The following is a 14,936-nucleotide window of genomic DNA, read 5'->3' as shown; positions in this document are numbered from 1 at the left end:
ATGTTAATACATTTCAAGTTGTCCCACAGTTCTCTTAAGCTGTTTTACTGTTTTTTAATAGTTTTTTCCTTTTGTTTTTCTGATTGGTTGATTTTTTCTACCCTATCTTTTAATTCCCTGATCCAGTCCTCAGCTTCCTCTACTCTGCTATTTAGACTTTCCAATGTGTTTTTTATTTCTGATATGTCATTCTTCATTTCTTCTTGGTGGTTTTTAATTTCCAACTGGTTGATTTTCAACTTTTCTATGTCTTTACTCATGGTGCTCATGTCCTCACATATGCTGTTTAGCTTCCTCAAGATCATGGCTCTGAATTCTAGTTCTGTTAACTTGCTTAACTGCACCTCATTTATCTCATCTTTGGTAGAGGTCTCTTGTTCTTTCATTTGGCTTTTGTTTCTGTTTTTCACCATTTTGGCTACCACAGTGGGCTTTGAAGTCTGCCAAATTTTCCCTGTGGATGTTGGTGTTCTGCTGTTTGTGGCTCCCTCTCCTGGGTTTGGATGAGGCAGGGAGGGCCCACTTTAAACACCACTGTCAAGTCTTAACTTTCCTGGTTAAAGTTGCTAGCCCAGGGAGTGGTAGTTATCCTCTAGCTTTTTTGCCTGGAGGCTATTAGTAGCAGTCACCTGAAGAACATTTGGTTTCTGAGTGGACTGGAAAACTCCCTCAGGTGCTCAGTGTAAGAAAATTTCCCGAGGGTTGGGCAGATGCTGGTTGTTAATGGGCCTCAATTCGCATTTCAATGGCCACCGGGTGGGGTTGAATCTCCCAGGGAGGGGCCGCCACCACTCCCCAGGGCCCTGGGAAGGAGTAAGACGACCACAGGCCTGCGTGGCTGCACTCAGTAAAAGCTCTGAGCACCCTCCAAATCCCGAGTGTCCCCACACAGTTCCAGTCCAGTCTGCACTCCCTCTCCTGGAGCCCAAGGTGAGTGGCTGCTGCCAATTTAGCCTCTGTCTGGGCTCTGCACCGTGGAGCCGCCTGGGACTTTAACCCGAGGGCACTGCTCCCAGCTAAGGGCGTAGGACCCAGCCGAGGTGGCCAGTGGTCCCAGCTGAGGCCACAGGACCCAGCCGAGGGCGCAGCCTCAGCTGAGTCTGCTGGTCCCATACCAGGCCACTGCAGACAGTGGGTTCCCCGCCCCCGCTCGTGTCCTTGGTAGCCTACCAGGATTGAGTCAGTGTCCCTGGTTATGTGGTCCTCCAAGCTGCCTTTCCAAAATATATGAGTATTTTAGTAATAATGGTTTACCTCTCTGGCCCTGGAAGATAGTATGAGGTAATAAAAAGATTAAAATCTGAATAATATTTTATGATTTGTATGCTCTAGGCTGAATGGTGAGTTATTAATTCATCCCTTTTTTGGGGGAATCAAAATAGAGGTGCTTTTGTTCATTTACAGAAATGTTAATGGTTCAAAAAATATGTGTTTTCCATATTCCTTACCTCCCCACTCCACAGCCCCAAAGTCAATCTATTGGCTATTAACTTTTGTGTAAATCATCTAACTTCCCCAAGTATTTTTTTCTTATTTGTAAAATAAAGAGGTGGCTAAAAGCACATACCAGTAATTCTCATCAAGAACCAAGAACAGACCTGGTCAAAAGAATTTTTTTCACTAATTCTACTAATAAAATATTGATGTTTACTAATATTGTTTAAAGAGAAAAATAAGAATGTATTCAAAGTTATCAGTATATTATTGAACCACATTCATTTACATTCTGCTGCATTTTCTTCGTTGAGAAAGGGAAAGAACTAGCTAGCACTTTAGTAATGGAGTTGTGGGTAAATGCCATTGCTTTCTCTGTGTCTTTGAGTAAGAATACTTGAGAACTTTGGACTAAACTCTAATACAGTGCCTTACCTTCTAGTTACCTAAAAGATAATTAAAATTCTTCTTAACTGCAAGAATCTAATGGCTAAATGTAAACATAGAAGTTAACCTGGGACCTTTTACAATGCTTCAATGTGTGCTCAATAAATATTTTTGTTGGATGACTCAACCTGTCATTTCAGATTTATTTTAGGCCTTTTCTAAAATATCTTAAATGGCCCTACAACTATGAGGTACAATACCAACCTCAGCCAGACTTAACCTGATACCATTACTAATATCTGTTTCAGCAGCAAACATCTAAAATGGAATCTAAACCAAGTTTGTGTTTTTTGTGGGGGAAAAAGTAGTTAGATACAGGAAAGATCATCTGCCTTTTAAAATCTTAAATTATGGCCATTATCCTTTGGCATATGTGTGGGTAGTGATATGCTAGTTTATGGCTGTTTAGCCCTACCACCAGCCCAAGAAGTCAGAAATATGAAAATAATAAATCTTAACTAGTTCATTCAACAATACAGAATTAATAAGTGACAGATGAATTATGTGAACCCAGCTTGCTGCTTCCATAAAGATGTTGAAGCGCTCACTAAAATTCACCTGAATTTTTCTTCTGAAATATTCTGAGCACAGTGGGAAAAAATTCTGAAAACAAGCTTGACTTCTTCAAGGAGCTTATTTTTGTAAGTAGGGAAAAAAATCTTACCTCTATGAGATATTGAGTTAAGCTACAAAGCCACAGATATAAATACAGTATAGTATTTACACAAAAACAGAAAAATAAAGTAATAAAACTGAGAGACCAATGACTATATGGAAAACATAATAAACTATCAATAGCCCCACAAATCAATGAAGAAAATATGTATTGTCTGGAATAAACTGGCCCATAGTATAGAGAAAAACAAAATAGGATTGCAATATTAACACCATATTCAAAGATAGACTATGGATAGATTAAAGATCTAAATATAACAAATAAAATGATAAAGTTATGAGAAGATAATGTAGGAAGACATCCCTGGGAAACAAGGGTAGGGAAGGACTTCAACAGATCTCCCAAAGCACTATTTTGCTTGCAATAAACTTACTGATTTCTGTTCAATCAAGGGCACCATCAAGTTAATTGGCAATGATCAATTAAGAGAAACCATCTGTAATAGCTAAAACAAAAATAACATAGAACTAATATCAAGAATACACAGGCCCTGGCTGGTTTGGCTCAGCGGTTAGAGCGTCGGCCTGCGGTCTGGAGAGAACCAGTTCCGGCTAAGGGCACGTACCTCGGTTGCAGTTTGTCCCCGGCCCTGGTTGGGTCGTGTGGGTGGCAACCACTCGATGTGTCCCTTTCACATCGATGTTTCTCTCTCTCTCTCTCTCTCTCTCTCTCCCCCTTCCACTCTATCTGAACTATATATATATATATATATATATATATATATATATATATATATATAAAAACGTCCTTGGGTGAGGATAAAAAAAAAAAAAAAGAATATACAATGAACTCCTGCACATTAACAGAAAACAACCAATCATGTCTCAAAGAAAAACTGAACAAAGGGTATCTATAGGCAAGACACACAAGAGAAAACCCTAAGGGCTAACAATTCTTGCTACACAGAGAAAATCAAATGAAAATAAAATACTATACTGGCAAAAACTGGAGTGTTAGGAAAGAAAGGAGGTATAGGAACCCTCACTCACTGCTGGTGAAAGTGCAGACTGGAGAAAGTAGTATGAAGAGCCAATCATTTGGCAATATTTATTCAAAATCAGCATAGATATGCCCCATGGATCTTTGAAGATATTACTGCAGCACTGTCCTGATGGCACTTGAGGCAACCTGGGATACACATCACTGGGGAAGAGGATAGGTAAAGTATGGAGGGTGTAAACTATGGAGTACTACAGAGCAAGCAGAAGCAATGACCTAGATCTGCACTGTCCAATATAAAGCTACTAGCCACATGTGACTATTTAAACTTAAACAAAATTGAGTTCCTCAGTTACAACACCCACATTTCACAAGCTGCATGTAGTTAGTGGCTACAATATTAGACAGCACAGCTTTAGAACATTTCCCATGTCCATCATTGCAGAAAAGTCTATTGAACAGTGCTACTCTGGACAAATATAAAATAACATGGAAGTTTCTTTAAAATAATGCTGAGAAATCTGACACCTGTAAGAAAAGGGAATGAAGTCTATAGAACAATTATGTAATTTGAAAAATGCACACAGACACAAATGTAAGATCAGTAACAAAGATATAAGTTACCTATGAGGCAGGGAGAATGGCAGAAATAAAGATACTCAAGGGAATATGTAAATAAAATGAGAAGTACTTTGGATAGACTAATAAAGCGGATAAACTATACTAAAGAATATTATTAACCTCCTCACTTGAGGTACAACAACAAATGTAAGTCAGGTATCCCGTGGGAAAACAGTAAACTCCAACTCTGATGCCCTTAGTAACAAAAATTGTTTAGGTTGCAAAGCGGGAATTTTTCATGTCCACATTGCTAACCACTTTTCATATAAAATTACACTCATCTTTATCTGCTTTAGTCTCAATTCAGAGCTACTACTTCACTATACAGCTTTCTTCAGTGAAGAATGAATTTGTCGGCAAGATTTAACTGTTAATAGCTACTGAGAATAAAAGGTGAAACAAATTACTCAATTGCCACCCACATTTTAGGAAGAGTTGTTGTACAGAGCTATTTTGATATATGTGGCAAATTCTAAAAAGGAAACCAGATCAGCTTACACCATCTAAGATAACGAGAATACAATTTAATTCTTGTACCTTTTCAATTTTCTTCAACCATCAGGAACCTTAAAAGCAAACCACCTGAAATTTTCTAGGAATTAAACATAAGATGACAATAACAGTCTGCTATTGCTCAGCAAAGCCTTTCCAGAGAATGACTTAAAATGTCATTGACTCATTTTTATTAATGAAAGATTTTTAAAAACATGTGTTGTACTCAATACGTGTCCTTCCGTTCATCGTCTCCATAACAATACTAAGAGTTAATTTTAAGACACAGTACTATCAAACACATAATTAGTCTTCGAAAATACATACTTAAACGTGCCAGGCATCAACTCATTTAATTCTCACGACACTATGAGGTGGCAGTATCCAGACATCACTGAACAGACGACATGGAGGTGGGGTAACTCGCCCTGGGTGGCGGGGCAGGGATACAGCGCGCCACAAAACTACGCGGCAGGATCCATTCCTTCCACTGACCAGCCCTGAGGATTCAGACCTGATTTACCTGGAGAATCTGACGGTGCCACACGGTGCAGTTCCCGGTTCGTGGCTTATGAGCCACAGTGCTCGCTGAGCCATGATGAGCGACTAGAGCATCAGTCCACCCCTAAGGCCGCCCCGGAGGAAGAGCGCAGGCCGGCTTTCTCAGATGGCCTCTTAAGGAAGCCCCGAGGCTCCTTCCCGTGAGCCACCTTCCGTCCCACCGCACACTGGCCGGGCTCCGCGGAGAAGCTAGCTCCTTCAGCTGAAGTGACAAAACCTCTGAGCCCGTCCTGGCCAACACATGCCACAAGAAGTCCTGTGCATCCGCACCTACAATCCCGGGAATTTATTATTCCCCAGCAACCCTAGTCCGTGCTTCCTCTAAATTCCACTTCCGGGATGGTGGCCCGCAAGGATCACGGCTCCTCACTAGCCAAGCCTCGAGCCGCTCCGCGGTTCGCCAGCTGTTCGCGTCGCTCATCAGCCCCTCCCGACCGCCCAGCCGGCGCGCGCAGCTCCACTTCCGGCGTCGAGGCGGTGACAATGGGAGCGGCGCGGGCGGCGCCGGGAGGCAGCTGACAGGCGTCTACGGCTTCGCTTCATGGCCGCTCTCCCGCCCCGCCTGGGCTCGGTGAGGAGTCGGGGAGCCCGCGGCGTCCGGGAGCCGGAACTGGCGAGCGGAGCGGGGACCTGTGCGCCGCGCCGCTGAGGCGCAGCATGTGAAGCGGAGACGGCGTCCAGCGCGAGGCGAGCCTCTCAGCCGGCCGGGATGGCTACGACGGCCGAGCTCTTCGAGGTGGGTCCCCGCGGCTCTTCGGGGAGTGGCAGGCCCGGGGTGCGGGCGGCGGGGTGGGCGGGCTGAGGAGCAGCCCTCGGAGAAAGGTGCCCAAGCGCAGGGGAGGGGTGGCGGCTCCGGTGTCCGCGCGGGCGGAGCGTGCAATGGGGGAGGGGTGGCTGGGGTCGGGGTGGGGAGGTGGGCCGGGAGGGAACCCCGAGTCCAAGCCTGGAGGGAGGGAGCCGGGAGGTGGGGGCGTTGGGAGATGTGTTCGGGATGAGGGGCGCGAAGGGCCGGCTCAGGCGCGGAAAGAGGAGTCGGGAGCCCAGGTCGGGCGAGCCCCCTCGTCGCTGGGATCCTCGTGTAATTTTCTCGGGGGGCCACCTGAGCTCGGGACGACCGGGGCTCCCTCGTTGTTAGTAAACAGAAGTGGCGCTCAGTTTACCCTTCCCTTGGAAAAGGCCTGAGTATTTTATTTTATTTTATTTTATTTTTGGATAACAGGCCTGTTTAGCCCTTCAGATTGAATGGAGGCAAAAGTAAAATGAACATGTGTGTGCGAGTCGCAGGGAATCGGTGTGTGTCACCAAACCGCCTCCCTGCCTGCCCGAGACTGGCGTTCCGATGGGTTCCCCTTGAGTTTCCACCTTCACAACTTGAAATGGGATTTAGTGAAATCCAGGGTGAGGAGCTGTGACGTTTGAGATAACAGACTAGGACAATTCTAACGGGACCACAAAACAATGAAACGTGTCAGGAAAGGGTCTCCTTTTGTGAAGGAAATTATAACCGAGATGACCAAAAAGGAAGGAAAGACCCTTTCAGTGCGTGCTTGTGTCTCACATTGAGTAACAAAGTAATTGAGAAGACGGCGGTTGACAGTCATTTCTCCATAAGTGAAAATTGGATCCTTTTTCTGCTTAAGATTCAGCAGGGTTTTGTGGGGTTTGGCGGGGAGGGGATTTATTTATTTATTTTTGTTTCAAGTGTAAATGCCAAGGTTTTTATAACAACTGGGAACGATTCACATTTGTTACTGTTACCATAGCTCCGGGTTTCTGTCAGTTTTTGGATAGATAAGGCTCTTGTTGAGAGGAATAACATGCCATCGTTATAATAAACTGTAATAAAATAGAAATTGGTGAGTGAAGGATTTATCATTAGAGGAAAGAATTTGGAAATACTAATTTCCTATTCTCAGATTTAAGTATTAGGAGATACACTGCATTTACTTCTCTAATTCCATCTGTTTATTGACACAGGATCAGGGAAACATTGTTTTTTCTAAAAACTTTTACTGTGTGTTGATGGGAAAGATACTAAAGTAGTTCTGTAGTTTCTCGTTTTATTTTTTACATCTTATAAAGGTAGAAACAATTTATGAAGTTGAGATCTTTAATTTACTTAATGAAGTACTTGACTAGCTAGGTTTTACTAGAAAACTTACTTTGTCATACAGTTCGGAAGGCATTAATCTTTGAGTTAGTGAATACTGCTTGACATTCTCAGTTGTATTTCAGACCATGTTATGTCTATTTTTCTTTAAATGTTTGACCACATCCATATAACTTAATTGAAAATGTATTTGATTTCTGCCCCCATGGGGGAGGGGTGCAGGAAAGTGGTAGAGAAATATATATTTTTCTTTCTAGAGTCTCACTATTTAGTAAAGTATTTAAATCTAATTAGGGTTTAACTTAACGCAGTGACTCCAGTTATGTGATAGCTGGTAATACTCACAGATAGAGCAGTGTTTTTTCAACAGGTGTGCCACTAGAATTTTTAAAACATGCAATACCTGTTTAGTCAGGGACACTGACCTCTTTTTCCTTAGATTGTTAAATAAAAAAATGACAGCAGCCAATACAACAATAGCCATTTGGTGTGAACAGATCAACATTATACCTATTTTTTTTTTTTTTTTGTCAGATCAGTAAGCAATATAACATTTTTTTGGTGTGCCACAGAATTTTCATAATTAGTTTGTATGTGTCATGAGATTAAAAAAAAAAAAAAGGTTGAAAATCACTGCAGATAGTGATGATAGAGAGAGACGACTGTGGCCAGAGGGTTCATAGTGCTTATGAATCTTAACTCATATGACTTTCTTTTTCCTGACCATATGTAGCTTGTTGTTTCATCACTATGAAGAGCATTATTACATTAACCGTTACAATTAAATGTTAATAGTATGATTAAGAAATATATATATTTTTTCAGCCTTACAATGGGCTCTACTCTTGAATAAATTTTCATCTTTAAGTGAAAAGTTAGTCTCATTGTTTTAGAGGGAGGGGAGAGAAAAAAAAAAACACAAAAAAACAAACCTTAGTCATTGTTGCTGTTTCCTGTTGCTACTTCGATAGGATCTAGGTTGTAGGACAAGTCTGGGAGTATGTTTTTCTCTTCTTTTTCTTAGTCACAGCTGGGAACTGTGGGAAGCAAAGGTCAGGACGGAGTCTAGGATATTTTGTTTTTATACATCCTTATTTTAATGCATTTTTAAGTTGAATTTTGCTTTCATGTTTCCACTTTGAAAGAGGTCAAATCAATACAAAATTATGCTTTGAATTCATGAAATTTCATGTGTTAACTCTACTTTTAAAATCTTATAATTGGTCCCATGAGATGGCCTTTTTTTTAACATAAACATCTTCATACAACAAAATCAACTGTAGGATGTTTCCTCAGGTGACAGAAATTATTAGTAATAGCTTATTCAGTTATTTTAATAGTGAATATCCTGGAAATTGACCAGAATACTTGATTAGTTTTAGCCCTTCTTGACAAATCTATCTAAAAAGGATCTATGTGCATTGTTTCCAAATGTTCACCTCAGGAAGGACATTTTAAACAGGAATTCCTGGGTGGTTTGGATTAATTATTTCTCCAGATGTAAAAAGTGGCTGGAGTAGTCAATTCTTGTTCTGTTGTTGCAAATATTCTTCTCTTTTCTTACAGCACCATGGAGGACATTGTGCTTCTCACTTGCTTTTTTTTCTCTCATTCTGGAGTCTTCTCTTTGGGAAAGTTACCTTAATGGGAGAGTTCTTTGTTAGATAGGGACAATTAGCCATTCATTCAACAAATATTTGCTGAGTAACTATTAAGTTCAAGATAAGGTGCCAAGATTAGTGTGGTTGCATAGAAATATTAATCCTATGTAGTGCATTGTAAAAACCCCAAAATGGTTCAGAGGCCAAATAGGTTTAGGAAATGGGCATACCTTTTTTTTTTGTTGTTAGAGATTTACAATATATGTTAGTATGTTAAAAATTCTGAGCTCATTTTCCAAACTTTATTGACCATGAAACTTTTATTTTGTAGTGCTTATTAATTTTGTGGATTTCATGGAAAATGTTGAATTATATTTAGAACCTGTCCTTATTGTTAAATAGAGGGAGGGACATACTCTTGAAATAAAGTTATAAATGGTGTCAAAGAAGTCTAGATAAAGTGATATAGGAGTTGAGAGAATGGAAAGATTACCTCTAGAAGTGTGAAAGGATTAGGAAGTGACATTTGATTGATATACAAAGGGTAAGTTTGATTTGAGTTTGTGAAATTGGTTGGGTGAATTTTCTAATAAAGCAGATAGTAAAATCCAAGACATGAAGGTAAGTGTAGATCCTGGAGAACAGGGGAAAAGTTCATTTGGCTGGAGTATAAGCATGCATGAAGAGGAATAGCATATGTAAGATAGGTTGGGAGTTAGTTGTAGAGGTCTGAATGCCAGAATTAGGAATTAGGTTTTGTATTTTATTTTTTACTGTAAATGTAGGTACAATGCCTTGATAATAGTATTTGAGGTCAAGTAATTTGTGGTGACAATAGCTTTTGACTTACAGATTAGAATTTGAGTAGCCAAGAACACATTTTCACGCATAAATTTATGTCTTATTTTCTAACTTAGTTACAAAAGCTATTTAAACAGACTTATTGAAAGTTCTCTTGTTAACTAGCCAAATATATATTAATGAATATGAGATATACAAGTAAGGACCACTGTTTTACCTTTAAGGTGCTGAAATGTTACTTGTTTCAACCATTTTACCTGTTAAATAAATGTTTGTGGAACCTGGCTACCAATTACAGTATCATGTATGTGAGAAAATGTATTTATTCAGCAAACATTTTATTGAGTAACTTAACTATTCTAGGCCAGAAGTCATTCTGAATGCTGGAGTTAAAAGATGCTTTGAGTTAAAAATCTAGTTGGGGAAGTGAAAGGAACTCTTCTCTCAACGTTCTATCATTAGTTTCTGACACTAGATGTGTGGGGGTTTTCCTCACAACAATTCAGTTTTCCAGTAGACACTGACTGGGTGTCATATAATTCAGTTTAATCTGACACACACCACCTGGAGTTAGCATCAGATCCCACAGGTTAAGGGCTCAAGTCCCACAAAACAATCCCTACTTCTGATATCAGTTGCAGTCCAGATTGTTACCTGTGCTTCTGATGTACTGGGGGTTCTCATGACCCCCTCTTCAGATTTGATAATACGCTGAAACAGCTCACAGAACTCAGGAAGATAGTAAGTACTAGATTACTGCTTTATAATAAAAGGATATAACTCAGAGACAACCAGATGGAAGAGATGCATAGACTAAGATATGGGGGAAGAAATGCAGTGCTTCTGTGCCCTTTCTGAGTGTGCCACGTTCCTAGCATCTTGAGGTGTTCAGCAACCTGGAAGCTCTTTGAACCTCCTACTTTAGGGATTTTTTAGATTTTTAAAAAAAATTTTAATTTTTATTTTTGGTACGTGCCCCTAGTGGGAACCGAACCTGGGACTCTCTGGTCCGCAGACCAATGCTCCAACCGCTGAGCCAAACCGGCCAAGGCAATGTTAGGGATTTTTAGGGAGGCTTCATCATGTAGGAATAATCGATTATTAACTCAATTTCTGTCCCTTTTCCCCTCCCTGGAGTATAGAGGGTGGGACTGAAAGTTCCAGGCTTTTAATTATGCTTGATCTTTCTGGTGATGAACCCCTAGCCAGGAGTCCACCAAGAATTGCTCCAGTAGAACAAAAGATGCTCCTATCCCCCAGAAAATTCCAAGGGATTTAGGAACTTTTTGTAAGTAACCAGGGTCACATACCAAATGTTAGAACAAAAGATGCTCCTAGTGCTTTTATCACTTAGAAAAGTACAAAGATTTTAGGAGCTTTGGCCAGGAACGGAACACAAAGACCAAAATATGTATTAAAATATCACAACATCACAGGAAGATATTCATTAACAGATAATACAGTGTAGTGGAAGTACAGAATCTCTTCCTGGATAATTAGGAAAGGTTTTATGTAGTAATGACATATAAATTATGTGTTGATAGATGAGTTGAAACTTTTTGGAAAAGGGCATTCCAAGGCAGAGATAGAAGATGACTACAATTTATAAGGTGAGGTGTATTCAGGAAATACTTAGGAGAGATAGGATCTATATATGCATGTTTTAGGGGTGGGAGTGGTGGCTCATAACAAGGTATTGAGACCACAGGGGAAGTTGGGAGAAGCTTTAAAGTCCGTGTTTAAAGAAGCTAACATGCCTTTTTTGGTGGGGGGAGAGGAGTGAAGACAGATATGGGTGATTGTAACACATTGTATTAGATCTATTTTGGGAAAGATATTCTAAGAAAATATAAAAGTTTAGTTAGATATCTCAAAGAAACAATTTTAAATTGGGGATTTATGTTCCTGTCCAAGGGCTTGATGTCTTAATTTTTAATAGAAATGACCACAAATCCCATGTTTTTCTCACAATTTGTAGCATATGTAAGGAGTATGAAATGAAATCAGTTTAATAGAGCAACACAGTAACCAATATGTAAAGTTGAACTTAAAAAAAATTTTTTTTTCTTTATTGATTTTAGAGAGAGAGGAAGAAAGAGGGAGAGATAGAAACATTGATGAGAGAGAACATCGATTGGTCGCCTCCTGCATGCCTCCCACTGAAGATTTGGCCCACAACCTGGGCATGTGCCCTGACCAGGAATCCAACTGGCGACCTCTTAGGTGCATGGGTTAACGCTCAACCGCTGAGCCACGTCGGTGCTGTAAAGTGGAACTTAATGTGATAGTATCTTAGTCTGTAGTGTATATTCTTCAATTTTTGTTTTTGTTTTGGCAATGTTTGCTTTTAACTATTATACTAAAGTAGAAGGTGAAGATATACTTTTTTCAGGTTCATGAAATTCTAAAAGATTTTTGGGGGAGACTTGTTTACAGATATGTTTGAGAATCCTCTTGGGAGGTGTTGGTCATTTGGAGGTCTTAGAATTTGTTAGTTTGGTTATCCTTTTCTCATTGTAAATGCCTTTGAAGCAAGGTTGAGTGTTAGAAAGCAAGTAATTGAGATTTATTTGGTTTTATATGCCAAAATATTTTTGTTTTGTTTTTTGCTTTTTTGAAACTTCATTTACATTGAGATTAGTAGCTGATTTATCTTAAACCTTTGTGGTAATTTGATTGCCTCTGAAGATAAAACCTGTACAGTGATACCTCGGTTCTCGAACATAATTCGTTCCAGGAGGACGGTCGAGAACCAAATTATTCGACCGAAGCAATGAAACCCAATAGGAAATAATGGAAACTGGATTAATTCGTTCCAAGCCCCAGAAAATGCCTATTTACTGGCCTAATTTGTATATAATATGTAGAAAAACATAAGTCTCAACAAGAAATAAAAGTGTACAGTATGTCTAAGGGTTAAATTCAGTGTAAAGCGTGACTCTCTCCACAAAGCGTGACTCTCTCCACAAAGCGTGACTCTCTCTCTGCACTCACACTGATGACGCAAGCAAGGCGCGCTGGGCCGAATGAACGCCATTCGGCTCAACTCGGCTCATCTCGGAAGTTCGAGTTCCAAATATTTGTTCGGATTCCAAGACAAAAGTTTCTCGAATTTCCTGGTCGAATACCGATTTGGTCGAAAGTCAAGGCGTTCGAGAACCGAGGTATCACTGTACTTTGTTTCCAGAACACTGTTCTCTCCTAATTTTTCTTCCTCCTACACTGGACGGTCCCTCCTGCTTTTGTTGTATCTTTTTCCTCCCTCTTTCTCCAAATGTTGGCATACTCTTCTTCCTTCTATGCTCTCATCTAATTCAGAGATTTTAAATAATATCTTTCAAATTATATATAGCTTCAGTTTCTTCCCTGTAATACAAATTTATTTTTCTGATTGTGTGCTTTCACTTGTATATTTAATAGGCATCTACAACCTACCTAATGCACCCCCTCTACTGCCATTTACATCTGAGCCATTATCATCTCTGTTTTGACTACTGCGGTGTTGCAAGTTGAGTTCTCTGAGAAGATGACTTTGAAACAGTTTAGTGGGTACAATATTTTTTAGGAAATACCCTTGGAATGAACATGTGTGAAGCAGCCGGGTAAGGAAGCAAGTTTGGGCCAGTGATAGTGTTGGTGACCCCTGTGGGGAGTTCTGGAACTAAAATGACCATTCAGAGTTGTCCTGCTTTGGACCAGAGTGGTCAGGTCAGGCCTTTATAATCCCAGTTTTAGTCAGTCATGGATATAGGCCCTGTTAAGAAAGGTATAGCATTGAGTGAAGTGGCTCTTTGCAGCTTAGGGGATCCCTGAAAATACTGGCAGATGAAGGCTGTCAGGGGACAGCACTGCTAGGAACTAGGGCAAGTCCCTTCTTGAAGGGCAGTCTGGATGACACATCATTGTATCTACCACAGACCAACCCAGTGCCACTGGACTCCACTTCTTTATACACATTTTGGGAGCAGCTCCTCCAGCTTTCCAGTTAGGGTTCTTATCTTGAGGAAAATTAGAAGTTTAGTGGGATGAACAGCAGGTCTTGGGTTGCAACTGATATTCACTGTTTCCCTCCTTTACTCTTCGTTCTAACTGCCCCCCCCCTCCTTGTCATCTAGTACCTCTGCTGTTTTTGGTGGTTTAACTGTTTACATAGCCTTCTTAGGCCAGGGTTCCTACACTTATCCATGTACTTTAGAGTTGGTCAAAAGAGTGTCAAGATCTTGATTCCCATGAGGAGATCCATGTGTCAAACATTATTTCCTGTATCCATTGTGTAATAGTAGCTTTGCTTCCTTATGATAATCAGAGTCAGTTGCTTCTGACAAAGATGGTCACTCCTCGCCTTTTATTCCCTAAATATAAGCAGCCAAAGTATCCAGGCAGCACCTGTAGTTGCAGTTTAATGGGGCTTGTATTATGTTCCTAGGCAAAAGTGTTCCTCCTTTGGAGAACAATGCCTGTAACCCTGTGGACCCTAGAATTACAGGAATAGCAAGCACAAATTAAGGGTCATTATAAATAGGGACACTTCTGCTTTTACTTCTTGTTCCTAGACTCATGTGTTTTTCCTTTTGAGGGCACAGTATCACATAAAAATTTTTAGTTCAGAATGTATACTACATACATACATTAATTGTGCTGCATCTTTATAGAGTATTGTCTCTGAACTAGTGCTTCAGCTATGCCTTCATCAGGCTATTCCAGGTCTCTGTCAGACTGGCAGCTACTGGGTGTTGTGGTTGTAATATGACCAGGGTCACCTCCTTTGCTCTAAAATGGGTCCCTTGGTCTGATATGATATTCAGGATGTTATGCCAAGGGAACATACACTCCCTCTAATGAGAGACAAACCCAACTTGGAATGTTTTTAATTTTTGTCAGAATGAGTTACTTTCCTGACTGGAAAGGGCCAAATGTAGTCATCTTGCCACCATGTGGCTGATTAACTGTTTGAAGGATGGGGCTGTTTTCAGGCTCAGAGTTGGTCTTGTCAATGTTAGGTTAGATATTTGGCTTTGACAGTAGCTGAATCAGCCTTGGTAAGTAGGACCTCATACTGTTGGGGTCATGTTCTATCTGTACTGTGTTTGCTCTGTTTACTGTGCTAATGCTGGGCAGAGGCTGGCTAATGTCAGCTGGCAGAGACATTTTGCCCTCTGTTGTTTAATTCTTTTTCTGTGGTGGATGTCTGTGCTCTGGGGTTGTTAACATGTGATACTAAGATCTTCATACTTTATGCCCACTTTCATATATC

The 14,936-nt window shown here is 40.5% G+C and overlaps 2 protein-coding genes across 6 annotated transcripts in view; one reads left to right on the top strand and one right to left on the bottom strand.

The window, feature by feature from the left end:
• The window catches only part of AP5M1 (adaptor related protein complex 5 subunit mu 1), a 29,314-nt gene extending 23,830 nt beyond the window's left edge, over positions 1-5,484 (bottom strand). For 2 of the 4 annotated variants that reach the window (XM_036261488.1, XM_036261480.1), the window contains exon 1: positions 5,133-5,480. In XM_036261488.1, the coding sequence (XP_036117381.1) occupies positions 5,133-5,206 (74 nt within the window). In that variant the 5' untranslated portion in view covers positions 5,207-5,480. Of the gene's footprint in view, positions 1-5,132 lie in introns of all 4 variants that reach the window. The other 2 variants (XR_004959512.1, XM_036261473.1) reach the window with 2 other exon arrangements.
• A 142-nt stretch (positions 5,485-5,626) lies between these two features.
• The window catches only part of EXOC5 (exocyst complex component 5), a 38,765-nt gene continuing 29,455 nt past the window's right edge, over positions 5,627-14,936 (top strand). Inside the window, exon 1 of one of the 2 annotated variants that reach the window (XM_036261454.1) lies at positions 5,627-5,906. In XM_036261454.1, the coding sequence (XP_036117347.1) occupies positions 5,880-5,906 (27 nt within the window). In that variant the 5' untranslated portion in view covers positions 5,627-5,879. Of the gene's footprint in view, positions 5,907-13,102; positions 13,285-14,936 lie in introns of those variants that run through there. The other variant, XM_036261461.1, reaches the window with a different exon arrangement.

The sequence above is a fragment of the Molossus molossus genome, unplaced genomic scaffold (assembly GCF_014108415.1).
Source record: "Molossus molossus isolate mMolMol1 unplaced genomic scaffold, mMolMol1.p scaffold_m16_p_1, whole genome shotgun sequence".
Classification (NCBI taxonomy): Eukaryota; Metazoa; Chordata; class Mammalia; order Chiroptera; family Molossidae; genus Molossus; species Molossus molossus.
Note: the sequence above shows the minus strand (reverse complement) of the source record. Positions and strands in the feature narration are given on the sequence as shown.